Raw genomic sequence first — 17648 nt, forward strand, 5'->3', positions numbered from 1 at the left:
TCTCTCCCCTTCCTCCTTCCTTCCCCTCCTTGTTGGACTAGGAAAGGGAGGAACCTACTCCTAGTAGGAGTAGGATTCCTCCTCCCTTGGGCGCGCCCCTTGTGGCCGGCCGGCCCCCTCCTCCCCTCCTTTATATACGGGGGAGGGGGCACCCCATAGACACACAAGTTGATCTCTTAGCCGTGTGCGATGCCCCCCTCCACAGTTTTCCACCTCGGTCATATTGTCGTAGTGCTTAGGCGAAGCACTGCGCCGGTAACTTCATCATCACCGTCACCACGCCGTGCTGACGAAACTCTCCCTCAGCCTCAGCTGGATCTAGAGCTCGAGGGACGTCACCGAGCTGAATGTGTGCAGATCGCGGAGGTGCCGTGCGTTCGGTACTTGATCGGTTGGATCGTGAAGACGTTCGACTACATCAACCGCGTTACTAAACGCTTCCGCTTTCGGTCTACGAGTGTACGTGGACACACTCTCCCCACTCGTTGCTATGCTTCTCCTAGATAGATCTTGCTTGATCGTAGGAATTTTTTTGAAATACTATGTTCCCCAACACCGCGGACGCGAGGGATGAAGCCGTCGCGGCTGCCGCCTTCGCCGCCGCCGCGCAGCAGGAGGTCACCAGCGCCCGCGTCGCGGCGGCAACGAGGGAGGAGTTCTATATGCTAGGATTAAACCCTAGCCAGCACGGCCTCGTCAACGCCGCCGCGGCCAGCACCGGCTCATCCGCGTTCCCTCGGACTGTGTTGCCCGACTCGCCCCGCGCGTCGGCTTGCATCCCGATGCCCGGCTTCCACGTGTACCCGCAGGCCTCCCGCCTCTCCGGGGAGTGCTTTCCCGACGCGAGCGGGTGGCGCCTTCCACGCCCGCGCGCGCGCCCATCGACCTCAACGCCACACCGGTGGCCGGTGGCTCGTCATCGGGAGGCGCGAGGAAACGCGCGAGGCAGATGCCAGCCGACGTGCTACCGGATGCCCGCAACCTGTTCGAGGGAATGCCGGCCGCCGGCGACGAGGACAAATGCAGAACCTCATCTTCGAGGGCGGTGCGCCGACTGTTGGCTACGATCCGGACGAGACACAAAGCCAGGACGGCCGCGGAGCATTCACACCGGCCGCTGGCTATGATCATGATCAGGCGGCTTTCATGCGTGATCAGGTCGGCATGGACCTGGACGGCTTCCCACTTGACCACGAGTTTCCGGACGACTACGGGCAAGAGGAAGAGGACGAGTGCGACATCGAAGTGGAGCCTTTGTTCGAGGACGAGCTCGCCAACAAAGCCGCCGGGCCGAAGCCGAAGCACAAGAGCAAGCGGACAAAGGCATACACGGCGGCCGAGGACAAGCTTCTTTGCGAGTGTTGGTGAGACATTGGACAAGACCCCAAGACCGGCGCTGAACAAAAGCATTCAACTTTTTGGATTCGTGTCCACCGGGAGTTTCATGAGCACAGGAAGTTTCCGCCTTACCAAATTGTGAGCACGCGCGGGTGTGTGTCCATTTCAAAGCGTTGGAGGATGATCCAACAAAAGTGCAACAAGTTTTGTGCAACCCTTGAGAGCGTCAAGGCCCGCCCCGTGAGCAGCATCGGCATGCAAGACATGGTATGCTAGCAAGCCACCCTCTTTTGTGTCATCTAGTTTATGCTTGCATGTTCATTTGCCTACCATTTGCCCACATGCTTGCATGAAAACGTTTGTACGCATTTCAAGTTTTGGAGGCATTCAAGGTCCAACACAATGGCAAGTGCTTCAACCTCTCCCATTACTTTAGGGTCATCAAAGACGAGGAGAAGTTCAAGGCGCAATATGCCGCCCTCAAGTCGCGTGGTGGGAAGCAAGCCGTGGAGGAGGTTGGGGACGGCGAGCCGGCACGGCCGCAGGGGAAGACCAACTCCAAGAAGGAGGACAAGCGGGATGCGGCATCGAACGCCTTGATTGCAAGCGTGGAGGGCATGATGAACAAGAAGGACTCAAGGGAGGAGGAGCGCCAACGTTTCAAAGAAGAGCAAATGAACGCGTTCATGGAGATCCGAAGGAGGAGGCTTGAGATGGACGCGGAGAAGCAATCCAAGATGCTTGAGAAGGAGGCGGAGAAGCAAGCCAAGATGCTTGAGAAGGAGGTGGAGAAGCAAGCCAAGATGCTAGAGATCGAGGCCGCCAACGCCAAGACCAAGGCGAAAGAAGTGGCTCTCGCGAGCATGATGACCGGGGTGAAGATCATGAAGGTGGATCTCAACACCGTGTCGCCAAGAAAGAGGCCGTGGTTCGAGAAGATGTAAGCCGACATGCTAAGTTCACCGACGAGTGATCTCGTGGCTGCGAGCGCCTTCCTTTTTTGTATGCCGACTTGTGTGCTAGCATGACTACGGGGCCACGATGGCGTGGTCAAACTCCATCGCGCCGACCCAAATACAAATCTGGGCGGACGACCGATTCAAACGGACAAAAAGCGGACAAATGCACCGTCCATTTGGATCGGCCTTTAGAGTTGCTCTTAGGGGTCCGTTAGAAATGTCCTCAGAATCCTATCTATATTCTCTCTTCATACGTCGCACCACGTGACCATGGTCACCCCTATATTCAGCCCTGGCTGCTGCGTGCGTGTGTGTGGTCAACGTTCAACATTCTTGCCCATGTGGATGTATGGAGTATGGTAGGTATTCCTCGACGTCCCAACATTCCAAGTGTGCGCTCTCGGTTTCCCTCGACAAAGCCCGTGCGTTGTGTACCGTACCAAAACTTGCACACTGAAAACGCGGTCGAGATTCGAGAAAGCTCCCGTCCGTGTCCTGCTAGGACGAAATGATGAGCAACAAACTTTTTTTTTCGAAAACTGTTGATTTATTCATCTTCAATCATGCCAGTACAACGAACATTAAAAATAATAATGGACCGTTCGGATGAATGTTGGAGCAGGAAGAGTGGATCCGCATCCGGTTTGGAAGGTCCTTTGGGGCAGGACAGTGCCCCCTAAGGTAAATGTGTTTAACTGGAGAGTGCTACATGGGATTGTACCATGCTATTGTACGCTGTCAGATCGGCATCTATCTACTCCGGTGATTTGTCCAGTATGTGGCAATGAGCCTGAGGATCTGCGCCATATGATGTTTACGTGCGAAAGAGCCAAGGCCGTGTGGAAGGAGCTGGGGCTGGAAACATCGATCGCGAATGCAGCAGCCCATGAGCGGTCAGGTTCGGTAATCCTGGAGAAACTTCTTTGCTCTGAGCTACCAGGAGAGGTAAAACTACCAATTGATAATGGTGTGGAAACAGTTATGGTGACTGGATGGTATTTATGGTGGGATCGCCGGAAGATCAGTCACCAGGAGAATGTTGGTAGCCCCTTTCGTTCAGCTACGAGCATTCATGGTATCGTGGCAAACTCACTGGCTGCCAAGGCAAAGGAACCTACGAAACAGATTAGATGGGTGAGACCAGCTAAAGAGGTGATTAAACTCAATGTTGACGCGAGCTACCATGTGGATGAGGGCGCGGGAGCAACTGGAGCTGTCTTACGAGATAGCTCAGGAGCGTTTATTGCTGCTTCTTGTTCCTTTCGACAGTTTGCCATGGATGTTCCCTCTATGGAAGCGTTAGCACTTTTGGAAGGACTGCGATTGGCAGAGCATTTGGGTATTTATGCACTGGTTGTGGAGTCCGACTCACAGAAGATAGTACAAGCTATGAAGGATCCTTCGGAGTACCGTGTTTCGGCTGCGGTGTTGACGGATGATTGCCGACAGGTGTTGAATTCCTTCGGCAGGACGACGATTGTTCACTGTGCTAGGGAGAGTAATGGGGTAGCGCATTGGCTAGCCAGGACTAGTTATAGAAGGAAGTTAAATGAGGTCTGGCAAGAGCATCCCCCTGATTTCTTAATTCCCTCCCTTGTAACTGATATGATTATTATGTAATAAAGGTCGCCGAAGTTCAAAAAAAATTAGAAATAATAAAAATTACATTCAGATTCATAGACCACCAAGCGATGACTACAAGCACTGAAACGAGCCGAAGGCGGCCCGCCGTCATCGCCCCTCACTCGCCGGAGCCGGGCACAATTTGTTATAGTTAACAGTTGAAAAGTCGTCGTGCTAAGATCTCATAGGACCAACACCCAAGAACAGCAACCGCCATCGATGAAGAGAATTTTAGGTCAGAAAGATCCAACCTGAAGACACATGAATAAAGACCGGATCCGAGCAGATCCACCAAAGACAACCACCTATCAAATCTCGCGAGATCCGCCGGAAACACACCTCCACACGCCCTCCAGTGATGCTAGACACATCATTGGGACGGGGGCTAGGCGGAGAACCTTATTCCATCTTCAAAAACCGCCGCCGTCTCCTCTTCTTGAGCAGGACACAGACCCTAATAAAACTTGAAAAAGCACCTAAAAACGGAGCCCTCCCGCCGGCAAGGGCCAGGATCCACCGCGCACCCATGACCCTAAGGCCGCAGAAGACGTGGAAGATCGGCGGCGCCGCCAACAAGCAACAAACTTGTAAGGTGAGCGTCAGGAAACTGTCTTGTCGATTTTATTGTGAGAAATGAAATCGCATGGGAGAAAGGAGCAGCAGAGCATGGATGCAGCTACAGTGACTTCATGAAGTCAAGTCTCACTGTAACTTAGCCCCCCTACAGCCATCCATTAAAGATCCTACGAACCGAATCGATCCATATTTCGAATGATTTTTTTTAAATAGTAAATGTTTGATTTAGTATTCTCAGGAACATGCAACGGCAAATTTGACAAAATTGACCTGTGGACGAAATCAAATCACGGAATGAACTGTCCGTGAAACTATTTCACGCGGTTGACCTTTTTGTGTGACGCCCGACACGAAGGCGTCACACTACACTATGCAACGCCTCACAGATAGGCGCTACACGCCTGGCCAGCGTTGCACCCCAGACTGCCTAAAAATTGCTAAGTCATTGTGCAGAGCCTAAGAGCTAGGCGCTGCACTGTATAGTGTGACGCCTAGCTCTCAGACGCTGCACTAGTGGTTGCACTACAAAATGAAGCAACCACTAGTGCAACGCCTAGAAGTTAGGCGCTACACTGTATAGTATGGCGCCTAGCTCTCAGGCGCTGCACACTGACTTAGTAATTTTCGGATCACACGGGTGCGACGCTGGCCAGACGTGTAGCGCCTAGTGTAGTGTGGCGCCTTCGTGTAGGGCGTCACACAAAAAGGTCAACCGCGTGAAATAGTTTCACGGGCGTTCGTAGGTCAAATTTGTCAATTTTGCCACCTGCAACGACGACGTGACGACGCTTCGGCCCAGCCGCCCAGGGAAAGGACCTGAGCGCCGACGAGCGACCGACCGACGTCTAATCCTGGGTGCAAACTTTGGGCGCTTTCGACGTCGGACAGTTGCATCGGCGCATCACACCACCACGGAATTCTGATCCCGGGAGGGTGCGCTCGTGTCGCATCGCATCGCAAGCAAGACGGGATTCCCTGCCCGCCTCGACGGGAACGTCTCCGCCCTTTTGCCCCCGTGCTGACCTGGGTGCATGAGGCTTTATATCTTTCGGAATGTCCAAAGCATCCGCCATGTTAGCTGCAAATCGGTGCCGAAAGCTCACGCCGTGCCGACAGTGGTGGCGCCATCGCCCATCGCCGTATCGCCTTCCGGCCCCGCTCCGGACCCCCGGTGCGCGTCCACCCCCAACAGCAGCCACGTCCGTGCGGCGGTTGGCGTTCAAAGCAGGGGAGATTTTCTCCTGCACACGGCACGGATGCGACCCAAGCCCAACTAACTCGCTCCATCTGCCCCAGTTTTTTGGAGGTGTCCGCTTTGAGTTTTCTCCTTGGTTGGTACTGTGCTGCCTGAAAGTTGCTTTACTGTCTAGAAACTTTTGTTGCGTCCAAAAAGTGCTCAAGAAAGTGCAGTGCAGGGCTTTCTATGTTGCAAAGTACTACTAGTATTAATAAACTGCATCAGGAAGACATTAGCTGAAATGCATCTTCCTGACAGAACAGGGTTAAAAGAAACAGATGGCGCCGGTAGCACCCAGAGCAGCAAGCTGGTTAAACAGTATCAGAACACTTCCTATCCCACTGCTTCCACCATCCATTTGTTAATTACACGAGCTAAATAAATTTTACTTGTGAGAAGAACTCAAGGGAGCTAGGTCGCACAGGCTCTTCCTACCCAGTTGTTAAACTTTACAGGAGCAGAATAAAATTTACTTGAAGAAATAATTAAAGGGACGATGACAGGTTCTTCATCCGGCTGCTGTCGATCTTTGCAGGACCAAGATAAAATTTACTTGGGGAGATAACTCAAGGGACGATGACAGGTTGTTCATTCAGCTCTTGTTGATCTTCACAGGAGCAAGATAAAATTTACTTGGGGAGGGGAGATAACTCTCAAGAGACAGGGATGGGTTCTTCGGGTTCTACAATCTTTGCACCACAGGAATACCTCCTTTTCATCATTATAGCTCTGCTTCTGTACAGTGTTGGACTGGAGATCTTGACCATCCTTCTCCTTGGAGTCTTCGAAGCACTCGGTCTTCTCTTAGGCGTCGAGTTTCCAGCATGCCTGCCGTTCTTCACGGGCGTCCAGTTTCCAGCATGCCCGCAGTTCTTCACGGGCGTCTTGTCAGAGCACGCTTCGTCTCCACAGAGATGGCCGAAGTGACCACGAGGATTCACGTAACAGTATGATGAGCTGACAATCCCTACGACCGTTGACGGGCGCACTGTTTGCATAAAATCCTCTAACTCTGTGAAACAAGCATGGTCGGTGTATGGCAGAGTGTAGGAATCCTTCTCAAATAGCTTTGGTGGTGACGAGGGATCATAGTTCATCTCTATTGTGCCCACTGCGCCCCGCCCTCGCCCTTTGCATCTGGTAGACTTTGCTGGTCCTTTGCCACTCAACTTGCTCTTTCCCTCGCTGTTTCTCCATAGCCAAGTGTTGCCTGAAGGCATGATTCCTATAGTTGGACATACTGTGTTCAAAGCTTCAAGACTCTCGATGCTCAGGCCGTATCTTGGAACAGCCCGGACCCTCGTCAAGCTGGTCTGGGTGGTGAAGATCTCTCGATTGTCATCAATGCCTAGAAGGTGCATTGTCAGTAGGCGCTGGGGCCAGACCCAAATCTGACAAGGAAAGTGAGAAAAGAATATTTTAGCCTTCAGAAGATCAGTGTGTAGTGTATATAAAGCTAATACAATAGCAGCGTGTGTATCAAAGTTCTGACGGCTACACAGAATTTTAGACTAGATGACTGAGCAGGGGTGAGAACTTAACACCAATACTGAAGCATGTTTATGTTGAATAAAAGAATGGAAATAGGAAATTAAGAAACATATCAGATTATGTCAAGGAAAGGAGGCTTAGCACCTTCGTTTGTAGTGCTCTGGCTATATAAAGCAAGAGGTCTTCTTTGCCAAGAGTGTCAATGCCAAGAATAACTTCATGATCAGGATGAGCACGAATAAGGTCAACTATCTGCACCCAACACTAAGAAAATATTAGTATAGAACATCCAACATAGCATGATGGACAATTTAATGGTCACATATACGCAGAAACTTATGTGTAGGCAACTTACTTACAAGTTGGGAATGGCATCTTATTGCAGGTAAATTAATTAGCGCTAGAACTCTAGACTATATCAGAGCATCCACCACATTAGTAAAATAGGATGTGGGGCAGCTAATGCTGAACATGAGGAAGTACAACAGCTGTCCAACCAAATCCATGCCCGGTTAGTCTCTGGCCCCTTCAAGATGCAGCTATAGAAAACAATATGCCACTGGTTTTCACCTTTGACAGACACTTGGCTTGAGTGGCATCAACAGGCTATACCAAATTTCTTACTGAAATTCTACGAGCTCCATGTGAAATGCCAAAAGTATTGATGTATAAGTAGCATACTGTGTATATGAACTAGGTTGTAACTGACAGTCGCAATTGACACCAAAGGATGGACACCGAAAATTGCATATAAAAGTGCATCTGCCCATTCTGGAGACTTCGCTGCTAGAATGGGGTCAGGCCTCCAAGGCATTCTAAGAATTGTTTTCCTTAGGGATCCACAACACAACGTATAATCTTCCTAGTAATTTAAATCGTCACAGAAGGTAAGTGCACTTCTCTGAAGAAAATTTCAGACTAGCATGGACTACGGTTGGCTGAAGTGACAACGTTGCATACACGGGGCAGGAATTGGCACAGTGGACCGAAGCAAATCTGACCTGCTGAGCGACGACGCGGCGCGGGGGGAAGTTGAGCGACGGGTGGCAGTAGGTGTTGTCCAAGTAGAGCACGTCGACGGTGTCCCCGGCGAGCGCGTCGAGGAGCGCCTTCTTCGCGGTCCGCGCCTTGTCGCACCCCAACTCCCACCGGAAATCCCCGGTGTAGAGCCTGCACCCGAGGTCGCCGCGGAAGAGGAACATGAGCGAGCCTGCACACACGGCGCGCGGCCACGGATCGATCAGCGGGCTTACCGAGCGGCGGCGAGCGCATTAGGATTGAGGAGGGTTTGGGGAGGGGAGGCGTACCGGGGCAGTGGATGGCGGGGAGGGCGGTGACGTGGAGGGAGACGGTGCGCCCGGAGATCGGGGAGGTGAGGGTGAGCGAGGCGGATGCTCCGGCGGCGATGGGGCGGAGGAGGGAGGCGTCGACCCCCGGGAAGCGGGTGGGGAGGAGGCGCGCCGTTACGGGGGAGCAGTAGAGCGGGCCGTGGCGCCAGCCGCACGCCGCGCCGAGGCCCCGGGTGTGGTCCTGGTGGAGGTGCGTGAGGAAGTAGGCCTGGCTGCCGCCACTGAACTTGTCCACGGACACCAGCCCCTCGTCCATGGCCGCCGCTGAACTTGCCGCCAGTGCGCCGCCGCCTCCCCCTCCGCGGATTTTTGGGGGGTGTTTTCGCCTTTGTGAGGAAGAGGGAAGGGGAGGGACGAGGCGAAGAGGCGCGCCAAAATGAAAACGCTAACCGCGCGCGGTAATCGTCGCAAAGAAGCATGTCAACATTTTCGAAACCACCATCGGACAGGTTCCAGATTTTATATTAGTCATTTTTCAATTTCATCAACAATAAACGTTAGTATTCACTTGTGTAATATTGTACTAGGATATTAGATTTTTTTTAGGGAGGGATGTTGGTATTAGATTAGTCATTTTTTCTCTTCCTTTTTCCTCCGTGTCTACTCCTTGCGCTCGATCATTTCACAACGTAAACGCTAAGTCCTTTTACAATAAGATGCTTAGAAAAATAAATCAGTTTTTAAGTATTGATAATTGATACTTATTTGTAGAGGATACCCCCTCCTATAGAAATGAAAGAAATCCTTATTTAACACTATATTAAATTTTGTTTCCTTATTTGACACTGAAAACATTTTTTCCCTAAGTAACACTGCTTCTAAATTTTATGCCCTTTATAACACTTCCGTTCATTTTTCATTCGAACGGTGTTAAATTACATGTAAAAAGACATTTTTACCCTCGGGTGCATGGTGCCTGTACTTCCATAATACTTTCTTGAGGACGTTCCTGGCCGATGCTATTGACCACAACAACACGCGTAGATAGACAAAAACTCTCTTGGTGACATGATCAATTAGCACGCCGGGCTGGACATACAAACGATGCTTACGTAGGAAGCTGGCTTCGTGTTTGCCAAGCGGCTTGATCGATTCTAGCTGAACTAGTTAGCACTTGAAGCTATGCTTTCACTACACACGTACACGTCGGGATGCAGATAAATTGATGGCGGCTCGTGCATCAACAGCTACGGTGGAGCTCGTCGTGGTAGCGGCTCTCGTGTGGCCCGTGGCGTGGTGCGCAGCAGGCGACCGCCGGAGCGGTGGCACGGTCGGGCGCGCGGGGCCGGCTACGGCGGCTGGCTGCTCTACACGACGGCCAACGGAGCGATGGCGCGGCACGGTGACAGGGCACGACCTGGTGGTAGCAACGCAGGCTGTTTCACCATTCCAATACCGTTTGTCGGAGGAGGATCCAGTTCCACATGCCACCTGAGGGGTTTGACAATGAAAACGTGTCTTTTTTGCTTTTCAATATTAGCATCTACTCCCTCTGTTTTCAAATATAATTCTTTTAAAGATTTCAATACAAACTACATACGGATGTATATAAACATATTTTAAAGTGTAGATTCACTCATTTTGTTCCGTATGTAGGTCTATATTAAAATCTCTAAAAAAACTTATATTCATGAACGGAGGGAGTATCAAATCTGTCACATGCCACACAAGGGGTAAAAGGGTCTTTTTAGGTGACATTTAACATCGTTAAAGCTTAAAATGGACGGAAGTGTTATAAAGGACATAAAATCTAGACTTAGGGTTAGATAAGGAAGAAAAATATTTTCAATGTCAAATAGGGAAAGAAAATTTAAGACAGTGTTAAATAAGGAATTCTTTCATAGAAATAAGCATCGGTGCTTAAGAAAAACTCAATTTATTCTTTAAGAAACATCTAGCATTATACAAAGCCTAACAACATGTAGCATGCGGTAAATGCCAGAAAGAAGCATACCAACATTGCATTTATTTGGACACAAACATGTACATACAGAAATCTAGACAGCACATGTAAACATGCACCCGTTACCCAAGTAAGTATCCAAAGCAGAAAAGTAGGGAAGAATACAACAGGTACACATACATGGGGAAGCCTGGCCTTACAAAACAAGAGAGGTTCATAAAAATACAGCTCATGCACACAGTAAATAGTTCAATCTACTTGCAGTCGACAACATAAAACATCACACGACACAAACCAACAAAGACCCCCGCCACTTGAGAGCCCGGCCCTAAAGCCTGCCGGCAAAGCAAGTCCATGATATGCGCACGGTCATGCGGTGGATGCTGGATACAGAGTTGCTTCACTCAGATACGCAGGGACCGCCTAGGTACACAAGCCTCATGGTTTCCTTGCGCTCCGGTTGGATGCCATTGCCTCAGTTCTCTGCAGTGAAGTAACAGCGAGTTGCAAGCCAACTTAGCGATCAAGTCAAAGCATGAATCTCAAATGAAACAGCATCTGACATATCAGGCAGCAACTGAAATAAATAGGTGCGCTTGCATACAAGGGAGTTCAGAGCTCTTGAATATGAGAACATATTCAAAGGCACCATTGTAAACTACTGCGACAAGGAAATCGAGTAAGCTTGGTTTGTTCCAGTAGATAATTGTACATAACATATGAATAACAGGCTAATGTTCACAAGGACCAGAGCATCTGAAACCATTACCCTCCCAAGTACTCCCTCCGTTCGAAATTACTTGTCGCGGAAATGGATGTATCTAGACGTATTTTAGTTCTAGATACATCCATTTTCGAGACAAGTAATTCCAAACGGAGGGAGTATGTTGCCAACACTCTGAACTTGTGAAGACCTTAGGCAGATTCTAGCTCAAATTTACTAGTACTACTTAGCACATCCTACAACTCCTGCTGTTTATAGGGAGAATTTACTTACATAGGGCCTAATTGGTTTACTAAACTTGGCCCTTGGGGTAAGAAACCCGAAGGCATTTTTTTAGGTTGAGAAAAGGCCCTGAACACGGCTTCACCCACGACAGCAGGGACGCAGATCCTCTAACTTACGTGACCTAACTTTGTGTGGCTGACATGTGGGCCAGCTCAGCGCCATTGGTGACCCTGACAAGCATGGGGAACAATATACAGCGAGGGGTCGCACTGCATGAAGAACCTGGGTTTGAGCCCTTGTCAGTAGCCCCACTCCTCTGGAGGTCGCACTGCAGCGCTAATCGCACGTTCTCTGTTGGTTTACTAAACTAGCATATAACATACAAACAACAGACCAATATTCACAAAGACCAGTCATCTTCGGAATGTGAAACCTTTACCCTCCCAAGTATGTTGGAAACACTCTGAACTTCTGAAGACCTAGCACATCCTACAAATTTTGCTGATTGTAGGAAGAATTCTGATAGCCTTACTGGTTTACTAGACTAGATTTTTTTGCTGCAACCAAGTATGGCATGCTAGATGCTACACACCCATAGCTGATGTCACAGCTTGTCCCACTTGCCAGCCCATAATGACAAGTGGAAATTTTTGGCAACTGCTGCAAACTGTAATTACCAAAAAAGTGTGGTCCTGAACTAATGAGATCCCTGGTACCCCTGGTACCATGTCATCTGTTCCAGCATACATAGAAAAATGACAGGTGTATAAAGGCTATGAACTGGATACATGGCTAATAAGGGTTCCCAAGACATGAGGTATGACGGTATTCAACTACAATGACCCAATCAAAAATCTGCTGATGATAAGTGTAGTGTGAAGCAAAAAAAAAAAAAAAGAACAGTAATTAGAGAAAATTGATATGCAAGGGGAAAGTGAAATGAGATATGCATGGGTAAAAGTAACAGATGACCCAAAGGCAATCAAAGAAAGGGTGATCCTATCCATTTGTGACATAAGGGAAAAGGAGAGGAAACTGCACACATACCCCCATCATTGCACCTTATAAAGGTGTATAGCTTATCAATATTGCTTTACAACATGTAAGTCATGCATGCGAATTTCTTGATGATTTTCCTTGTTTGCCTTCATTTATATTCCATTTACAAGTAACACAATCACTAACTATTCATTCTTCTTTGTCCAAAGTATCAAAGCAAGGATATATATAGCATGACCATTTTCTCTTGTCCTTCTCTTGATTGTATGAACTTCTTAATTCCACTCAAAGCTATGCATTATACTTTGAAATGGGTCGAGTACTACGAAATAAATAACTCAGCTAAACATGGCAACGGAAGTGGAAACAATTAGCGCAGGAGAAATTCTAGAGATACATGGGAAAAAACCCTTCAGAATTTCAAAAGCATGAGTTGATTCTAACTATCGTGGTCCTACAAGAAATCTTATATGAAAAACGCATTCCACAAAGCTGATAAGCTGACAACAAAATTTTAATATGAGGCGGATTAAAGCTTTCAAAAGAGATATTAATGTTACACCATTTTTGCATTACTTTAATTAAATTGTAAAGTATCTTCGTGTTAACCATGGACAAACAATATAGGAAGCTACAAATGTCCCAAGATGTGATTCTCCTTGAATTAAGTACTCCCTCCGTCCCAAAATAAGTATCGGTGATTTAGTACAAAGTTGTACTAAATCAACGACACTTATTTTGGGACGGAGGGAGTATCAATTTAGGTAACTAACAAAATATAGCCCCTCTTCTGAATTTAGCACAAATAAGAAAGTATAGAATATAATGTCACCATGCTTGCTGTATAACTATTATATTATTTAAAGAAAAATAGCTTCCATAGAAACTCCCCTATTAAATAGGAGAAATGCAACTAATTCCATATATAACTCTCTTTTTAATCAGGTAGTAGAACTATTACGGTTGCATAAGAGATACGACTCTTGTTACATATACATCGATAATTGTTTCAATTCAGCTACGTGGTAGAAACATATAACCAGCGGACAAGATGATCCATAAAAGGAAGTGTCTCATATAAAAATATAACTATCGGCATTACCACTTTTTTAATTGCATCCTTGTTTTCCTTAATAGCCAGCAGATTGCTGTAAATGCACTATTTATCTCATGTGCTAACTCTAGACAACTAGAGATGCCAATTTGAGGTAGTAGTTCTTCATTACCCTGATGTTTCTTCACCAAGTAAAACATCAAGAAATACTCTCCTTGTACAATTACTTACACAAGCATAACAACCAGTGACTGATAACAACTGAAATGTACTGCCTCTGTGTCAAAAACACACGCCGTTTGGACGTTGACACGGTCTCTAACATTGACATTTTGACCATCAATTTCTTTGAAAATGTGTTGTTTTAAATGATAGTTCGATCTAGTACCATCAATTTGATGTTGCCAATTTCAGTAATTATTTCAACATTGATTGTTAACCTAAAGTTTTCTACTAGCCCAGATCCTAAATAACATGTATTTTGACAAGGAGGTAGAAAGAAACAACTACAGATGGCATCAACAACAACGGATGCAGTGTGCAGAAGCAGAGAATTTGATTCATTTTCATTTATCTCTTGACAGCTCAAGAATTTGATTCACAGTTCAACATTTTTGAATTTGATTCACAGTTCAAAATTTTTGTATACCTATGTGCCTTTATCAAATCTCAATACAGTTTATTTTTCATCCACAATTTTAAGAGCACCGGGAAACCTTTCATGAGAAGAGAATATCACAGTATTACCATTTCCTCCAACAGTCCAGTCCATAGCAGTATTATGCAAGTTAAAATTATGCCATCAAACTTGTCAGCGCCATTACAAATTCCAACAAAAGACCAACAGTTTTAATCGCCGAGTGACTGAAACATCTTAGTACTGAACTAGTTACCAAGGAGTGTCTATACTAGTTTTGTTGCATACCATACACTAGTGTAGTAAATCACTTCATCCAGCACCTCATGAATAAATAATCAATCAGCACAAAACAATAATAAACCATGGAGTTCAGGAAAGCAGGAGGGCAAACCTTTGTGTGCGTCAGGCGCATCATGATACACGGGCTCATCCTCAGGCACGGTGTGCAGCTCATCTGTTGCTGCTGCTGCCTCCCCGGGGATACCTGCAGCGTCATCTGGGTAGCGAACAACCACAACCGGGCAGACACAGTGATGCACACAGTAATCACTAACACTCCCGAGCCTCCCCTTGCCGCCCTTGCGCGAGGCCCCGAATCCGCGGCTTCCCATGATCATGGCGGACAGGCCAAGGCGCTCGGCCTCGAGGCAGAGGCGCTCCTTCATGTCGTGGTCCTTGACGACGTGGATCTTAAAGGGGATCTGCGCGGCGACGAGCGGCTGCGCCAGGTCCTGCGACTTGGTGGAGGTGAAGGCGTCGAAGTCCTCCTCCCGCTTCTTCTGCAGCTCCTCCGCGGAGGAGGCGGCGTGGGGCTCGGAGCCCTCGGCGGCGGCGGCGACGGCGGCGTCGTCCGCGTCGTCGTCGGAGACGGAGACGGGGATGGAGCCCCAGTCGGCGCCGTAGAGGACGGAGGTGGGGCGCACGTGGAGGAGCACGACGGCGTCGCCGGGCCGCAGGTAGTTCTGCACGGCCCACCGCACGGCGAAGGCGGACTCGTCGGAGAGGTCGACGGCGATGGCGATGCGGCGGTGGGAGGAGGCGTCCTTGCCGGCGAGCGAGGAGAAGAAGTAGCGCGGGGAGGAGGGCTGGATCGTCGCCGCCTGCCCCGCCGCGAGCCGCACCGGCGGCAGCGCCGGGGCCGGCGCGTCGCCGCCGGCCAACGGGGAGGAGGAGTTGGCCGCCATGGGGAGCTAGCTGGCTAGGGTTTTTGCGCTGACCCTTCTCGCCGGGCTCTCTCGGGTTTATTCCGGAATCTCTCGGTGGTGGATTTGATCCGGGGTGAGGTGGGGTGATGCTGATTGGGGGTTTTGGTTTTGAAATGGATGAATCGAGAGAGTGGGCTGGAAGGAAGGAAGGGAATGGTCGTGTTGCGCCTTGTGCTTGCAACTGAGCTGTGTGATTGGGGGAGGGGGACTGGATTTGCCTTGCCTTGTCGTACACGCAGCGCTGCCCGATGTTGTCGCTTTTTGTTCCGCTTTTCTTTAATCTTTCTCGAGCTTCTCCTAATCTTTCACTTTTTATTACTAAGAGCAACTCCAACGGGCCGACTCAAACGGACGGCGATTTCGTTCATTTTTTCGTTTGGGTCGGCCGCCCGCCCGGCGTCCGCCCTGTTTTTTATATGGGTCGGCAGCGCGCCCAACGCGCCGACCCATATGTGCAGGCGTGGCCGGCTGGCCGCCCAATTTTGCATTGCATTCAACATATTGTGAAATGAAAATTTAACAAATAAAATAGTCCGGCCAAATAAATAATATAGTTTACAGGCCAAATAAAAATAAAAATGTTTCACATAGTTTTGCAAACGAATAAAAGAAGATACATCTATTGGTTGCCAACATGAGTCTACATATGCTCAACCAAATCATTTTGCAGTTGCACGTGAGTTTCCCAATCACGCATGTCTTCATGAAACTGAGTGAACTGCTCAAATGTTGCCGCTATTCCATACTCAGGCACAACATTCTCACCCTAAAACTGAAAGCCTTGATCGTACAGACGTTCCGGGCGCTTGTCTTCTACGATCATATTGTGCATGATCACACAAGCAGTCATTACCTCCCATAGTTTCTGCGTGCTCCAATTATTAGCAGGATAACGAACGATGCCCCATCGAGATTGCAAAACACCAAAGGCACGCTCGACATCCTTTCTAGCACTCTCTTGCTCTTGGGCAAATCTTTTCCTTTTCTCTCCAACAGGGTTGGGTATTGTCTTTACAATAGTGGTCCACTGAGGATAGATACCGTCAGCCAAATAGTACCCTTTGTCGTAGTTGTGGCCGTTGACAGTAAAGTTCACCGGTGGGCTGTTGCCTTCGGCAAGCCTAGCAAACACCGGTGAGCGCTGAAGCACGTTGATATCATTGTGTGATCCAGCCATGCCAAAGAAAGAGTGCCAGATCCAGAGATCTTGAGGCGCCACAGCCTCTGGTATGACAGTGCAAGCCCTGACATGTCCCTTATACTACCCTTGCCAAGCAAAAGGGTAGTTTTTCCACTCCCAGTGCATGCAGTCTATGCTGCCAAGCTTCCCCGGGAAGCCCCTGCTAGCATTCATCGCCAACAAACGGGCTGTATCTGCAGCTGTCGGCTCTCTCAAGTACTCAGGGCCAAACACAGCAATCACAGCCTTGCAGAACTTATACAGGGACTCTAGGCATGTAGACTCGCTCATACGGACGTACTCGTCAATGAGATCACCGGGCACTCCGTATGCAAGAATTCGGATGGCGGCAGTGCATTTCTGATAAGAGGAGAAACCAATCTTGCCGACGACATCCTCTTTGCACTCGAAGTAGTCATCATAGCCGACCACTCCCTCTCTAATACGGTTGAAAACATGCCTACTCATACGAAACCGGCGGCGAAATTTGTGATGTTTGAACAACGGGTTTGTTGTATCAAAGTAGTCCTTCCAGAGAAGGAAATGCCCACTCTCTCGGTTACGATTCAACGCCGGAAGGTGGCCCGGAATGGAGCCACGGAACAATGGCCGCTGGTTGTTGAGGTGGTGATGGGCCAACACGGCAGCCAATATCTCCTCCTCGTCGTCGGACGACGTTGGAGTCGCAAATGAAATTGTGGAAAAAGAACTCGTCGGCGGAGTCCATTTCCGTACCTTGGCAAACTATCGAACAGTTTGCGGGCGTCGAAGAAGGAGACGGCCGGCGAGGGGAGACGCGGCGCGCACAGACCAGCTAGCTGCCCTGCCGGCGTCCGACGAGCGTGCCGGTCGTATGTGGCGGGGGCGGCGAGGCGTCTTGGTCGCGGGCGTCGGTGCGGTGGGGGAAGCGGCGGCGGGAACCAGTTTGCTCCCCGGCGGCAAAATGGCGGCGGCGAGCGACTGGGGGCAGGAGCGGCGTTGCTGGGCGGATGTGGAGGCGGTGGCAGCTGGAAGAGTCGCCGCAAAAATGGGCGGCGGCGTCGGTGACGGAGGAGGCAGGGGCGAGGGTTGCTCGTTGACCGGGGGGGAGGCCAATGTGCCACAGACCAGCGGGCCCGGGGACAGGAGTAGGCGACCGCGCGCGC

At 49.3% G+C, this 17648-nt stretch overlaps 2 protein-coding genes across 2 annotated transcripts; both read right to left on the reverse strand.

Annotated features, from left to right (window-relative positions):
- Positions 1–6044: 6044 nt before the first annotated feature.
- On the reverse strand, positions 6045–8937 carry LOC123074850 (5' exonuclease Apollo). Its single transcript, XM_044497584.1, has 4 exons — positions 8532–8937; positions 8226–8434; positions 7369–7476; positions 6045–7124 (listed from the first exon to the last, which is right to left on the reverse strand). The coding sequence occupies exons 1-4, from the start codon at positions 8827–8829 to the stop codon at positions 6387–6389; spliced, it is 1353 nt and encodes a 450-aa protein (XP_044353519.1). The 5' UTR covers positions 8830–8937; the 3' UTR covers positions 6045–6386.
- Positions 8938–10518: 1581 nt separating this feature from the next.
- On the reverse strand, positions 10519–15527 carry LOC123079390 (universal stress protein PHOS32). The gene is made up of 2 exons (XM_044502159.1): positions 14510–15527; positions 10519–10959 (listed from the first exon to the last, which is right to left on the reverse strand). The coding sequence occupies exons 1-2, from the start codon at positions 15300–15302 to the stop codon at positions 10952–10954; spliced, it is 801 nt and encodes a 266-aa protein (XP_044358094.1). The 5' UTR covers positions 15303–15527; the 3' UTR covers positions 10519–10951.
- Between the last annotated feature and the right edge of the window lie 2121 nt (positions 15528–17648).

The sequence above is a fragment of the Triticum aestivum genome, chromosome 3D (genome assembly GCF_018294505.1).
Source record: "Triticum aestivum cultivar Chinese Spring chromosome 3D, IWGSC CS RefSeq v2.1, whole genome shotgun sequence".
In the NCBI taxonomy this organism is placed as follows: Eukaryota; Viridiplantae; Streptophyta; class Magnoliopsida; order Poales; family Poaceae; genus Triticum; species Triticum aestivum.